Source organism: Plasmodium malariae (assembly GCF_900090045.1).
Source record: "Plasmodium malariae genome assembly, chromosome: 9".
NCBI lineage: Eukaryota > Apicomplexa > Aconoidasida > Haemosporida > Plasmodiidae > Plasmodium > Plasmodium malariae.
In genome coordinates, this window is record NC_041783.1 from 2,055,699 (window position 1) to 2,070,834 (window position 15,136).

General features: G+C 28.9%; 3 protein-coding genes across 3 annotated transcripts; 2 read left to right on the forward strand and 1 right to left on the reverse strand.

Moving 5' to 3' along the window:
• Positions 1–1,684: 1,684 nt before the first annotated feature.
• PmUG01_09052000 (conserved Plasmodium protein, unknown function) lies at positions 1,685–4,039 on the forward strand (the record flags this gene model as incomplete). Its single annotated transcript, XM_029005229.1, has 1 exon — positions 1,685–4,039. One exon carries the CDS (start codon positions 1,685–1,687, stop codon positions 4,037–4,039), a length of 2,355 nt encoding a protein of 784 aa, XP_028861840.1.
• A 1,428-nt stretch (positions 4,040–5,467) lies between these two features.
• On the forward strand, positions 5,468–6,523 carry PmUG01_09052100 (alpha/beta hydrolase, putative; the record flags this gene model as incomplete). Its single annotated transcript, XM_029005230.1, has 1 exon — positions 5,468–6,523. The coding sequence occupies one exon, from the start codon at positions 5,468–5,470 to the stop codon at positions 6,521–6,523; it is 1,056 nt and encodes a 351-aa protein (XP_028861841.1).
• Positions 6,524–8,553: 2,030 nt separating this feature from the next.
• Positions 8,554–14,634, reverse strand: AP2-O (transcription factor with AP2 domain(s), putative; the record flags this gene model as incomplete). Its single annotated transcript, XM_029005231.1, has 1 exon — positions 8,554–14,634. One exon carries the CDS (start codon positions 14,632–14,634, stop codon positions 8,554–8,556), a length of 6,081 nt encoding a protein of 2,026 aa, XP_028861842.1.
• Between the last annotated feature and the right edge of the window lie 502 nt (positions 14,635–15,136).

Here is a 15,136-nt window from a genome sequence, read left to right on the forward strand (position 1 = left end):
TAATTTTTTCTAAATTTTACTTAATTTTTTCTGAATTTTACTTAATTTTTTCTGAATTTTACTTAATTTTTTCTAAATTTTACTTAATTTTTTCTAAATTTTACTTAATTTCTTTTTTTTTTTTTTGAACTTTTTCGTACATTATTTTTATTACATTATATTTTATTTTATTTATATTTATTTTATTTATATTTATTTTATTTATACTTATTTTATTTATACTTATTTTATTTATACTTATTTTATTTATACTTATTTTATTTTTTGCTTTTTTAGTGATGGCGCCAGTTTTTTCTTCATTAACTTTTATGTGGAGGCACGTATAAGGGCTTAATACTTTCCTCACTAACAATTTTATAAATTGACAATGATTACAGAACTGCTTGTTCCTTCCTTGTGTTTTAATTATGTTAATAAATATTTTAACAACCCACTAATTTTACTTAACATATCAACTGATTTTTTCATGTTTATCCTCTTTTTTTTCGATGTCTTTTTCAAGAACAAATGCAGAATTAAATATGAATATAATATTCTCTATATTTTCCTTTTTTTTTTTTTTTTTTTTTTTTTTTGTTAAAACTTTAAATTTCCCGAATTTTTTAAACTTAATTTTTTTTTCAAACGTAATTTATAATTACGTCATTAAGGGAATACATATTGAATCCTTTTATTTTCAATTAGTTTTTATATATAAATATAAATTACATTATATATGTAACCTTTTTTTTTTTTTTTTTTTTTTTTTAATAACATTTTGTCTTAAGTGCATCATTTTTATTGTAGCACCTGGGAAAATGTTCACATATATATATTTTTTTTTTTCATTGCTTTTTTTGATGTAACATTTGTATATCACTTCTTTACAACTGTCTTATTGGTATATATATTTTTTTTTTTAATGTAATTATCCATTTACACTTCTTTGAGGAGAAAGCAGCGCAGCTCTTTTGTATAATTTATGTGACCTACATATATGTACAAGTGTGTATATATATGTACAAGTGTATATATATGTACAAGTGTGTATATATATGTACAAGTGTATATATATAAGTACAAGTGTATATATATATATAAGTACAAGTGTATATATACTACCTGTTTAATGTCATATTTTATCATGTGCACATTTATGGTTGCGAACTTTTTTTATGCACATTCCTGAAGTGACATTTTGTGTATGTATATTTATCAATTTCTTTGCCAACGAATTTGTTATTTTATTATTATTTTTTTTTTTTATATTAATATTATTTTTAATTATATTCATACATTTACATTCGATATTGTGAAAATGGAAATATTCAATCAAACATTTAATAATATAGTTTAGCATTTTAAACTATTTAAAACACACATCATATATGCAAAAATATATACATTTATGTCCATTGTATCAGAGCGTAATTAGCAAATAAATAACACAAAATTAAAAGGTGAGCGCAATTTAAACAGGTGTCGATCAAAGCGTAGTGTGGTTGATGGAAATGCAAAAGTAAAAAAAAAAAAAAAAAAAAAAAAAAATATATATATATATATGTATATATATGTATATATGCATATATATGTATATATGTACATATATGTATATATGTGTATATATGTACATATATGTATATATGCGCACACATACATACTTACAAAGGGGGTAGAGGAAAATAAAGAGCCTTATTCCAACCAAATGGAGGGAGTTAATGAAAAAAATCACATAATAGACAAGAATAAAGTAGAGAGTGCGAACAAGTACATATATACAAAATTCCCGGCTTTTGATACGCACAAAAAAATAAAAGATTATAACAAAAAGATATCGGAGCTTGTTTTGGAGAATGGGAAATTAAAAAGATATATGAAAAATATAGAGAAGAGAATAATAGAAGAAAATGATAATTTTAATACAAATTTTAGCAATTATGAAATAGCTATATGTAAAGCCCTTCGTCTAGGATATTCATGTATATATTTATGTTGTGCATTAAGTAAAGTAATAAATAAAAGTAAAAAATTTGTGTTCACAGAATTACTTAGACGAAGGGATAAATTTAAGAACAATTTAATAAGGTCTTATATTCACAAAAACTCTTTTGATAAGTTATTTATAAATAGTTTGTTCATAAAAATAGATAATATATATGAAAAAAATAAAAATTTTTTTACGTCAACTGTGGTTGCACTGATAAAAAGGAAGATGAAATGTATTTTTAAAATGTTTATGAATAAAATTTTAGAATTAACAAATCAGGAGCAAATTTTTCCTAATAATAAATTAGTACAATATGTATGTCATATGAACTCTAATCAGTCAAATGTGAGCACAGTTGAAAAGAGGGATCTAACATTAGGTTTAGTAAAATTAATGGATATTTTAAGAATTCACGCATATGCAATTCTTAAATATAGTTTCACAAAGATTCAAAAAAAGGATGCAAACAATTTATTTGCAAAAGGAAGAAGTAGTAAAAGTTTTACATGTACGAGTGAACAGAGTAACAATTTAGTGATACTTGATAGGGACCGAATTAACGAAGAATGGAAAAAGGACAGAATGGAAAAGGAAAATGCAGTAGAGAAATTTAATGGGGGTAAAGCCAATTACTATAAGGAAAATGATGAATGTGATGAAAATAGTAAATATGCTGAAAAAGGAGTGGAAGAAAAAAACAAAGTAGTTAGCCATGTCAGCAGTATCTGTAATAGAGATACAAGAAGAATCTTTCCTAATAACAATAATCTTGAAAAAAAGGAAAAAGTAGAATTTGCACACGGGAAAAATCATTTATTATTGGATAAACAAAATGGGAGATACAACTTGCATGATGCATATTTTAACTTCGAGCAAGACAACCCAAGTGTGCGTAGTCACTTACCTCACCCGAAGGAAGTATACAATTATTTGTATTATAAAGAATTAAAAAAATTAAAAAAAAGTACTCCTGATAATTTCTTGAATAATGATGAAAGTACTGATTTTGAGGACTACTTACAATGTGTAGAAAAAAATGGTGAAGTGTGTTATTTGGACGATTCTTTAATGGAAAAATTTTTTTTTAAGAGGCAGTCTACAAGAAACACATCAGATGAAGACACATTAAATGGCAATATTGAAGATAATGGTATCGAAAGTTACAAATACAAAGAAAAAAATATAAATAAAAATAATTTGATATTTGATTATACAGAGACGAAGGAAAGCAAAAAGAATAATACTGAACTTTTCCTCAATAGAGTGTCATCATTTTCCAACTCGTATAAATTAAATTTTATAGACAAAAAGAATTTGCATGAAGATAATTTCATTAATCCTCCTTTGTTATATGAAAATAAAAAAATAGCTCAAAGGGAGAATCAATCGAATGAGGAAAAATTAAATGAAGGAAAAAAAAAAAAAAAAAAAATTAATTTTTATGAACAAATTGAGCTGAAATCAGAGTGTTCAGAAAATTTGATCAACATTCTGGATAATAGCAAAAAAGAGGGGTATCAAAAAGATGAAAATATCCTGAACAGTTCATTTAAAAAAAAGAATAATATGAAGTTAAGTGATGGATTGATGAGGGATAATATACACCTTGACAATATAATATCTTGCAAAGATAATTACGAAAAAAGGGTTGAACAAATATATGGAAAAGAAAATATGGGTGATGATTATTATAATTACAATTGCGATTACGAATATGATGTTGAAGATTATAAAAGTGATAATAGTATAAAAAGAAAAATTTCACTTCATGACTTTGAAGAAAAATTTAGGAGTATGATGTATCAGTTGAGCACAGATAATGAGGAAAATGAAGATACTGAAAGTAAGGAAAAAGAAAATTTGTACATTGACAGAATTCAGAATATGCAAAGAGGATTACACAAAATAAAAGAAAAAAATTTTTTATGTCTAGTAGGTGAAGGCCCACCAGATGTTTTGGAAATAAATTCCAATGGGAAATATAGTTTTATTGATGTGGATGAAAAAGAAGTAAAAGGGGTGGATTCAAATGGTAAGAATAATAGGATACTTTGCGCTATCAGGAAGTACTGACAAGTTCGCGGAGAATGCACATATATGTATATATATGTATATGGACAAAACATTTTTGCAGGTTATTTACAAAAACGTTGTTCTATTTTTCATTCAACCATATTACGTTCGTGAAATGTAGGATATATACCCCATGATATTACAAAGCAAATGCAATTTTTAGACAAATGAACGAAGTAAAAATGAGGAAAGAGGGGGGGGGGGGTAGAAATTTTTTTTTTAGCTTCACATTATATATATGTGTATACTCACATAATACACTTGATTGTGTGTGTACATTTTAATTTATGTTAATTCTAAGAAGTTTTTATTCATCTGTTTTTGTGAATAGACAAATTGATATCCCATAAGATGTTACTCATGTAATGTATATCCTTTTTAAAAATACTATTTTCCTTTTTGCACGTATTACTCGTTTATGAGTTTTGTTCTTTTTTTTTTTAAAATACCTATACGTTTTGTTATTCTGCTCATTTTATTTGGTCCTTTTACCGCGTAATATAGTTGTTATTTGGCGTGTTTATGTAGGGGTTATTGTGTGTGTAAATGTGTAACAGTTTGAATGGGCGCTCCTTCAAAATGCCCTTTTTTACAAAACTAAGTAAGCGATCCACCGCTTTGCAATTCTGTACCTGCAATAATAGCAATAATAATAGCAACAATAATAGCAATAATAATAGCAACAATAATAGCAATAATAATAGCAATAATAATAGCAACAATAATAGCAATAATAATAGCAACAATAATAGCAATAATAATAGCAACAATAATAGCAACAATAATGATAATAAAAAAAAAAAAAAAAAAAAAGCTGTAATTTTAATTATGATTGATGTAATTTATTTATAAAAAAAGTTTAGCTCTTTTAAAAAAAAAGATAATATTTACGAAAATTTCAAGGTGAGGAAGAGCGCATGAAAATGGTACCATAATTTGAGCATATGGATCTTAAAGGTGCAAAAAAAAAAAAAAAAAAAAAAAAAAAATATTACCGTGTGTGAATAAAGAGTTTTTCAGGATGGGTATATGAGGCAATATGTGATAAAAGAGGAAAAAGAAAAACTCAATATAGAGCAAAAAAGGAAATATAACAATTTAAAGCAAAATAAAGCAAAATAAAGCAAAACAAAGCAAAACAAAGCAAAATAAAGCAAAATAATGCAAAATAAAGCAAAACAAAGCAAAATAAAGCAAAAACAAAGGGCAATAAAGCAATACATATCACAGTAAAGTTGTAACATGTAAATATTTCACAAATATTAAGCCAATTAAGTAAACAGTAAAGTAAAAGATGCCCCTTTTAACAGTTATAGTTTTCGTAATTTCTTCGCTTGTCAACGTGTGTAGCTGCTTTTTTTTTTTGAGGGAAAAAAAATAAGAGGAAGTCACTGCATAACAGCTAAGTCGAATAGTACAACGAGGTCAATGAGGAAATTGTTTTTTAATTTAAATAAAAGTGTAAAGGTAGTAAATAGCAATTTATATGACGAGTTAAGTAGTATTAATAAAGTTCAAAAGGAAAAATTGGAAAAGAGAGCATGTAGCGCATTTAGTAATAATAACACAGCAAGAGGAAATAAATTATTTTGCTCCTTTGCAATAAGTAGAGATGGAAAAGAGATTGATCATACAGTTGAGGGTATATCATTTACTATTCATGATAACAGTAGTATTTATAAAGAAGGGACAAGTCATGTGCCCATTGTGTTAATTCATGGGTGTTATGGAAGTAAGAAAAATTTCTTCTTTTTTAGTAAGATGCTAAAATCAAATAAAATAATAAGTTTAGATTTACGAAATCATGGTAATTCTAAACATACAGATACAATGAAATATGAGGATATGGAAATAGATATTCTAAATATTTTACAACGACTTAAAATAAGAAAATGTTGTTTAGTTGGTTTTAGTTTAGGTGGAAAATTATCTATGTATTGTGCTCTTAAGAATAGTACTTTATTTTCTCATTTAGTAATAATGGATATATTACCTTTTAATTATAACAATAGTAATAATATAATACAAGTAAAATTACCATATAATGTTACACAAATGACTACTATTCTGTATGATATAAAAATGAATAAAAAACCCAAAAATAAGAATGAATTTTTATATTATTTAAAAGAAATGGTACCAACTATTTCAGACACTTTCGCTCAATTTTTATGTATGTCATTAAGTGATAATAAAGACAAAAATAAATTAACATGGAAAATAAATGTACAAACTATATATAATGAATTATCACATCTTATGTCTTTCCCTCTTTGTTCAGATAAATATACATATACTAATCCTTGTAGTTTTATTATAGGAAAGAAATCAGACTTAGCTTTTACAATACCCCAATATGACCATATTATAAATTCTTTTTTCCCTTCTTCTCAGCATTTTATTTTAGAACATTCTTCACATACAGTATATATAGATGAAGCCCAGCAGTGTGCCGATATCATTAACAATACTTTATGCTTATAACTTTTAATCAATGCGCTAAGCGATGAATAAGGCGATGCATCAAGCGATGCATCAAGCGATGCTTCTTTTTTTCTTCTTTCCTGTTTTGAATATAAATGAGTGGTAGCTAACGCTTGAGAAATGAGGGTTTATTATGTAGAAGTTTTTTCGAGTTTAAACAATTTTGAGTTGTTTTGCATTTGATGTTGTGTCTATGTACTATGTGGTGATTTGCATACATACATAGATACATACATATATATATATATATATATATATATATATATATATATATATATATATATATATATATATATATATATATATGTGTATTTTTTTTTTTTTTTTTCGAAGTTAACACAATAGGCTATGTGTCTACCTTTGTCATTGTCGAGTCTATGTCTATCTATGTAGGTATGCATACTTAACTGTTGATCTATATTAAACAGATTCGTGCTTATTAATATGCGCACCATCCAATATATGCCTTTTTTTTTAACCCCCCCTTGCGGTATTACCATTGCTTTCCTTACGACGCACTATAAGTTGGCTCAAGGATTAATATGGTCATACAAATGTTATGTGTATTTACATATATATCTGTATTTACATACATATCTGTATTTACATACATATCTGTATTTACATACATATGTGTGGGTAGTGCCCTTATTATGTCCTCTAAATACGCTAAAAGGAAAAAGAAAAAGAAAATGGTCCCCGAAGACATGAACGAACGAACCATAGAAGAGTTAGCTTTTTCTTAGTTCGTACTTGGAACATTTTTGCCTTAAACAGAAGGTGTACATATATATAGCATATGTTTATGCGTGCGCGTATGTGTATGTATATATATGTATATTTGTACTTGTATGTGCATATGTATGTATATGTGCATGCATGCATGCATCTATCCATGCCCACCCCATGAAACGTACAGATAAAAAAGGCGTACGATTCACCTGAGATGCGTAGGCCGAATGAAGCAAAAAATGTAGACTAATTCGGAGTAATGTTTTGAACAGTTTTTATGATTATTTCTGCTTTTGTGTTTATATAGTTAAAGAAAAGGAATAAAAAAAAAAAAAAAATAATAAATGCCAAATAACAAAATGTACGTGAAAACAATATAAATAGATAAAATATATAGAGATATTGCATGGAAACATATATGCATATGTATATTTTTGTGCATATACATATGTGTATATGCTCGTAACGAATTAGAGGAATTCATTGAACAATAAACAAGTGTATATATATATATATATATATATATATATATATATATGTATACTTATTTATATATATATACAATATAACAAACATTCACAATGGCATAGGATAAAAAAGTGAAAAATTTCTGACTGTGCATAAAATATTAAAATTTTACTTAATATTTTATGCACTGTTAGTTACAAATGAATTATAAATTAATTATGGGTTAATTATAAATTAATTATTCGTTAATTATAAATTAATTATTCGTTAATTATAAATTAATTATTCGTTAATTATTACTGAACTGTATGTGATTTTTTTTTTTTTTTTTTTTTTTTTCTGATTAAACGTTTTTGCATTTAAAAATAAAATAAATTGAAATAACTAATTTCTTTTAGTTTTTATATTTGAACATTGCATGAATAATGCTGATGAGACAGGACAATATATATCAGCTCTGATATACAGCTGATCAGGATGTTTTCATTTTGTGCATATAATTTTTTATGATTTCTGTTTGTGCAACTTCTAATGAGTGTAAATTTGTGTGTACGTTGGTAAATCTGTAATATTGTGTGTGACAGGGGAAACCGTTTAACATCTAGCTGAATGATGACTTGTTCGTGTGTGTTGTCTATTTGTGTGCATAAACACTTCGTTGCATTTACACGCAACGTGGAGTATATGTGCATGTGTGCGTATTAAATATTAGAGTAACATATGCCTCAAATATGAACGGCCGTACATATATTAGCACAATAAGTGCCTCAAAGTAGGTGAGGGTATATACATACATTAATGCACTAATGAGAAAGCGTCTGCATATGCCTCTACACATTTCTCAAAGGGATGTTACTGTTGTTACAGTTAACGTTGTTGTTACTGCTCAGGTTATTCTTACCGCTTAAATTACCGCTTAAATTACCGCTTAAATTGCCGCTTAATTCTCCGTTTAAATTTTCGCTTAAATTGCCGCTAAAATTTTCGCTTAAATTGGCGCTAAAATTGTTTGCGCTTAAGTTACTGTTGAAGTTACCAGTAAAATTTCCCCTATTGTTACTGCTGTTGTTGGTATTATTATGATTATCATTCACTGTAGACGTGTTAAAGGGTAAGTTGTTTTCATCGGCCGGAATATTCGTCTTCGCTTTTCTTGTGTTTTTTCCAAAGATGGTTTGTCCCTTTACTTTTGATAAGCGAACTTTAATTGCCCAAAATTTAGATTTATAAAAACCATGTGTTTTCGCTGAAAATGATTTATAATATCTTTTTCCATTGTCATACCAGGAGGCAATCCAACTTCTCTTATCCCAATATACACCTGCTACATCACATTTGAGGTCTTCTGGATTTTCTAAATTTGGTCCTTCCTTATCAGACAATTCAAGTAGGTATTCAAATTCACTTTCATTTTTTATTATTTTATTATTATTTCTATTTAATGTGCTATTTTTTTTGTTTATTTTTTTTTCTGTGCTCTTAACGTATGTTGAGCTTTTTTTGCCTTGTTTTTTTTTCTTCGTCCCTAGATTTGCATTCGAAAAATTGCCATGCATGTCTTGTCCATTGGTGTAGTTCAACAAGCTATTATTGCTTCCATTATTGCTTCCATTATTGCTGTCGTTATTGCTTCCATTATTGCTTCCATTATTGCTTCCATTATTGCTTCCATTATTGCTTCCATTATTGCTTCCATTATTGCTTCCATTATTGCTTCCATTATTGCTTCCATTATTGCTTCCATTATTGCTGTCGTTATTGTCATTGCTTCCAATGTTGTTACTTCTAACACGATTACCATTATTGTTATTACCTTTTCCATTGTATCTTCCGCTATTCTTACCAATACTCTTGCTGATTGTCTTTCCGGTTCCGGTACTTCCAATTGGAATGTTCATACCTTCGTTTTTTATGGGATGGACTAAATTACAGTTCACAGACGAGCTGTTATTGTTAAGAGATAATATGTTGTTAGTGCTGGTTGACATAAGGCCATAATGATTTGGATGAAAATAGAGTTGATTCTTGAACTTATTGCTGGCATTACTACTACTGTTGTTATGAGTGTAATTACCACTGCCGTTGTGATGACTGCTGCTATTCTTATTACTACCATATATATGCAAGAGATCTAAAGCGTCTTTCGAAATTATGTTGTTCATGCTACTGCTACTACTACTATTACTACTACCATCTATGTGCATCCTGGAACAACTGTCCTTTTCATAATTCATAATACTTCCCTCTTCTTGCAAATAATTTGTTGAATTTGTATGATTATAAATTATACTGTCATCATTAGAGATGTAATCACTAGGCGTTGTTGTATTGAGAATTATTATTCCTTTTTCGTTTTTGCTTCTAGGTCGTTTTATACATTTATCACAATTAAAATAATCGTCATCATCTAACATATTTTTAGAATAGTTATCGTTCAAACTATGATTTTTCATAGCGTTCATATGATTCATATGTTTACAATTACTTTTACAATGTAAAGACATGTTTCTTTCCATGGTATCCATTACATAGTTATTTAATTTTTTTATTTTTTCTTCATTCTGACTAGTAATATTTGAATTAAAATATTTATCACAGCTACTGTTTTCACTCCCTTTCTTGTTATTATTACTTGGATGAATATTGTATACATTTTTTGGACCACTTGGATTTATGACTACTGTTTTGTTTTTTTCATTATTATTATTATTATAATATAACCTTACATCGTCATATTTTTGAAAATTGCACTTTACCTCATTAGTATTTGTATGTCCATTATTCATCCACAAATTCATTGCATGAGGGAAATCGTTACTTAGTTTACAACACAAATCATCTAGCTTTACACATACTGTATATATAGTATCAAACCATTGCATGTACTTATCATTTGTATAACATATACTATTATAATTCGGAATGTCCTTTACGTTATTTAGTTCCTCTATGTTGTTCACCTCATCAGTGTACGCATTGTTCAGTTCCTCTATGTTATTCAGTTCCTCTATGTTATTCAGTTCCTCTATGTTATTCAGTTCCTCTATGTTATTCAGTTCCTCTATGTTATTCAGCTCCTCTATGTTCTTCAGTTCTTCTATGTTCTTCAGTTCTTCTATGTTCTTCAGTTCCTCTATGTTATTCAGCTCCTCTATGTTATTCAGTTCTTCTATGTTCTTCAGTTCGGTTATATTGTTCAGTTCGCTACCGTAAGTATCATTCAGTTCAGTCATATCGTTCACCCCTTCGTCGTTCATGTTCAGTCGGACGTTTGCACTGTTTCCACTATTCGCACTGTTCTCACCACTGCTCATCTGTTGCATATCCGCATTTACAAGTAAATTCTGCCTGTTCATGTTTCTCATTACATTTTGGGAGTTCACGGTACTCCTTAGGTTTCCTTTGATCCTAGCATCTATTAAATTATGACCATTCATACTGCTAGCCAAATTGTCATCATTTAAACTGCTATCCAAATTATCATCGTTTAGACTGCTAGCCAAATTGTTATCATTCGTACCGCTAGACAAATTATGACAACACATCATGTGTTGATTTTCCCTATCGTCGAATGTTATTTCTTTACTACCATCATCCATAACACGAATAATATTCTCTTCATCTATTTTATTTATTAACATATCCTTATTCAACATATCAACATTCTCTTTGTATATGCCACTGATAATTGTATCTTCACTTAAATTCTTCATAATTATTTCTTTACTCAATTTACTCATATTATTCATTAACTTCTCTTCTGTCATATCATGCATTACCGTTTCTTCACTCTGTTTTCTTTCCATAAAATCTCTATTCATCAAATCAGAACAACTAACGCTATGTGGGTCAGCCATTACAGTGTCGGCAATTATGGTATCCCCATTTATGGTATCTCCATTTGTGGTATCTCCAATTACTATCTCATCGCTTACTTCCTTTCTTAGGACTCCTTTGCTTATATACACTTCATGCCCGTTGTTCATAAGGCTGTTATCGTTCATGTAATAATCACATTGATCCTTATTGTCACACTGCGGGTTAATGGCGTGGCCGGCAGTAACTACGCAGTTGGACGGATTTACACAGTTGGGCAAATTGTTATTATCCAGATCACTCTCCCCCTGCACATTTTTCGGGTTGCTTTGTTCATTAACAAAGTTTGGATCATTTTCAAAAGATTCATTTAAGCATAGTGAGATGAGATTGTTCTTCTCCTCTGTGCCTTTATAACGTGCATTCAGACTAAACATTTCTTCGTTATCGTTGATGTGTGCGAGTTCGTTAAAAATTTTCTGCGGGCTTCTAAACATATTGGTCGTATTGGCAGTGTGAGCAGTGTTAGAAGTATTGGCTGTGTTAGAAGTATTGGCTGTGTTAGAAGTATTGGCTGTGTTAGAAATAGTGGCCGTGTTAGAAGTATTGGCCGTGTTAGAAGTATTGGCCGTGTTAGAAGTAGTGGCCGTGTTAGAAGTAGTGGCCGTGTTAGAAGTAGTGGCCGTGTTAGAAGTGGTGGCCGTGTTAGAAGTGGTGGCCGTGTTAGAAGTGGTGGCCGTGTTAGAAGTAGTGGTCGTGTTAGCGATATTATTACTACTGCTTCTAACACTACTTGAGAACGTTTCACCCACGTTTATGTTACTGTGAGTGTAAGAGTTTAAATCTTTCTGAGAGCTATTCACCTGCTTCTTATTCAGTATGTCACTATAATTCAAGTTATACACAAGCGTTTCAAAATTAGTGGAACAATTACTTTTATAAAAAATATCTCCGTTTTCATAAACTTTTTTTTCATTTTTAAAATTTTTTTTTTCATTATTTTCCGTATCAGAATATTCGTGGTTGTTATGTAAAATTAACGTAGTACATTCGTCAATCGCATTTTCAAAAATAATTTTAGGTCCTTGATCCTTTTCTAGATTCATGTTTTCTTTTTTCAAAAAAACAATAGTATTTCTAGAATCTTGGAAGTGCTCATTCTGACCATCATTTGTGTCTTCGTTTGGATCGTTAAAAGTGGTACATGCACCAGAATCAGAAATAGTAGCAAATACGTCGTTACTTGTCCCTTCTACTAATGTGTTTTCTTTATTATTCATTTCTGAATTGTGCACATGTGCATTTGTGCATAATACATTATATGAATGGATATCATTTGTATTTTTTTTATTATTTCTTGCCAATATGCTCACATGACTCTGTATGGCTACATTTTTGTTATCAGGTAGGATCTTATTATTCTTTAGTTCATAACTATTATTTAAAATGATATTATTATTACTACTGCTACTGATACTAGTACTATTACTCTTATTACTATTACCATTACCACTACTATTATTATTATAATTACTACTATTGCTATTATTATTATCACTACTATTATTAATATTATCACTACTATTGCTATTATTATTACTACTATTGCTATTATTATTACTACCATTGCTATTATTATTACTACTATTGCTATTATTATTACTACTATTGCTATTATTATTACTACTATTGCTATTATTATTACTACTACTATTATTATTATTATTTCCATTATGAACAGAAATGCACTTTTTTTTCCTATCTAAGAAATTCATTTTTTCCTGAGTATTTTCCCTCTTCTTAGGTGTACTTGAAGGGACAACACTCTTTGTTAGCATTATATCTTTATTTGTACTACCACAAGTACTATGAATGATACTATTATTTTTACTGTAATTATTACTATCTTCACTACTACTATTTAAGTTTAAGCAATATATTCCTCCTTCTTCATCAATAGGTGGTGGTATTATATCATTCGGTGTGGTAAACTTATCATCAGAGTCATCTGGAAAAAAAGTACAGCATTCCTCCCTAGTTCCTATTACTGCTTCACCAATATTTATACTCAAACTCGGTTCTACTTCTACTTCTACAGAAGTTTCCCTGTGTTTATTATTAACACAAGGAGGACCCTGTTCTTTATATATTGTATCATCCTCTGTGTAATCATTTTTGCATGTGTTATGTATGTCATCATTTGGTAATTCATATGTACCGTACAGGATATTTGCGTTTTGTTTTCCACATGTATCATACACCATATTTTCATTTTGTTTATTTTTTAAAACAGGTACAGTATTATTATCATTATTGCTCCTATTCTGATAATCTTCACTTTTAGTAGACACTTCTATATTAGCAAATTCATGTACTCTCTCCTGATTTATTTCTTCCACTCTTGCATTCTTAAAAAGTGTGTAATTGTTTACATCAATAGGATTGACACTTACTGAAATACTGTGCTGCAAATTAACTGCATCTGTTTTAAACATATCAAATCTGTCTTGGTGTTCTAACTTTAATAAATTGCTTTTTTTTTCATAATTCGTTGAAACATCCCTGCCGCGTTCGCTTCCAAATTCGCTTCCAAATTCGCTTCCATATTCGCTCCCATTTCTGTTATTTATGCCAACACTCTGCGGGCAGCCACTTCTATCCTTTGTATCATCTACACAATTCGAACCAGTTGGGCTGGTATTATTCTTGTCATTGTTATCACAATTGACGTAATAGGCACGTTCAATTATAGCATTGTACTCATCATTTACATCCTTACTACTTTCACAATATGGTTCTATTAAAGACTCTTCCTTATTTTTAAGAAAGCCTTCACTATCACATGTACAATCTACAGCATTGTGACTACATGAAGTGTTATCATTACTGCTTAAAATATTTTCTTCATTCCCATTTTTCATAGTTATATCTTTCTTTTCATTACTATTATTACATGAATGGAAAAACTCATTCATTTTACTTTCATTTTCATTTTCATTAGTAGTAAAATTTTTATCTTGTAATATTCCATGGGAAGTTAACTCATACTTATCAGTATGATCAACAATTTTCTTTTCTATCTCATCCAACGCCATTTGTGTTATATGTTCTTCTCTTTCTTTTTCATTTATATTAATTACATTAAATGACTTACTCATTTGATGTATCTTACTTGTTACCCTGGAGCAGTCCTAAGCTTTTTCACTTCTACTCTTACTACTGCTGATATTGATACTACAACTATTGTTGTACAACAACTGTTACTACTACTACTACCACTACCACTACTACTACCACTACCACTACTACTACCACTACTACTACTACTACTACTACTACTACTACTACTACTACTACTACTACTACTACTACTACTACTACTACTACTACTACTACTACTACTACTACTACTACTACTACTACTACTACTACTACTACTACTACTACTTCTTTTACTTCTTACTATAACAGTGCATTAGTTATACATTTCAACTTGTTTAAGCGCATTTGCTTTATTTGCAGAATTCGCTTTGTCAATTTTTTCCACAATATTTTCTTGTCTTCTTTTTATGCTATCCTCTTAATTGCTTGTACTTC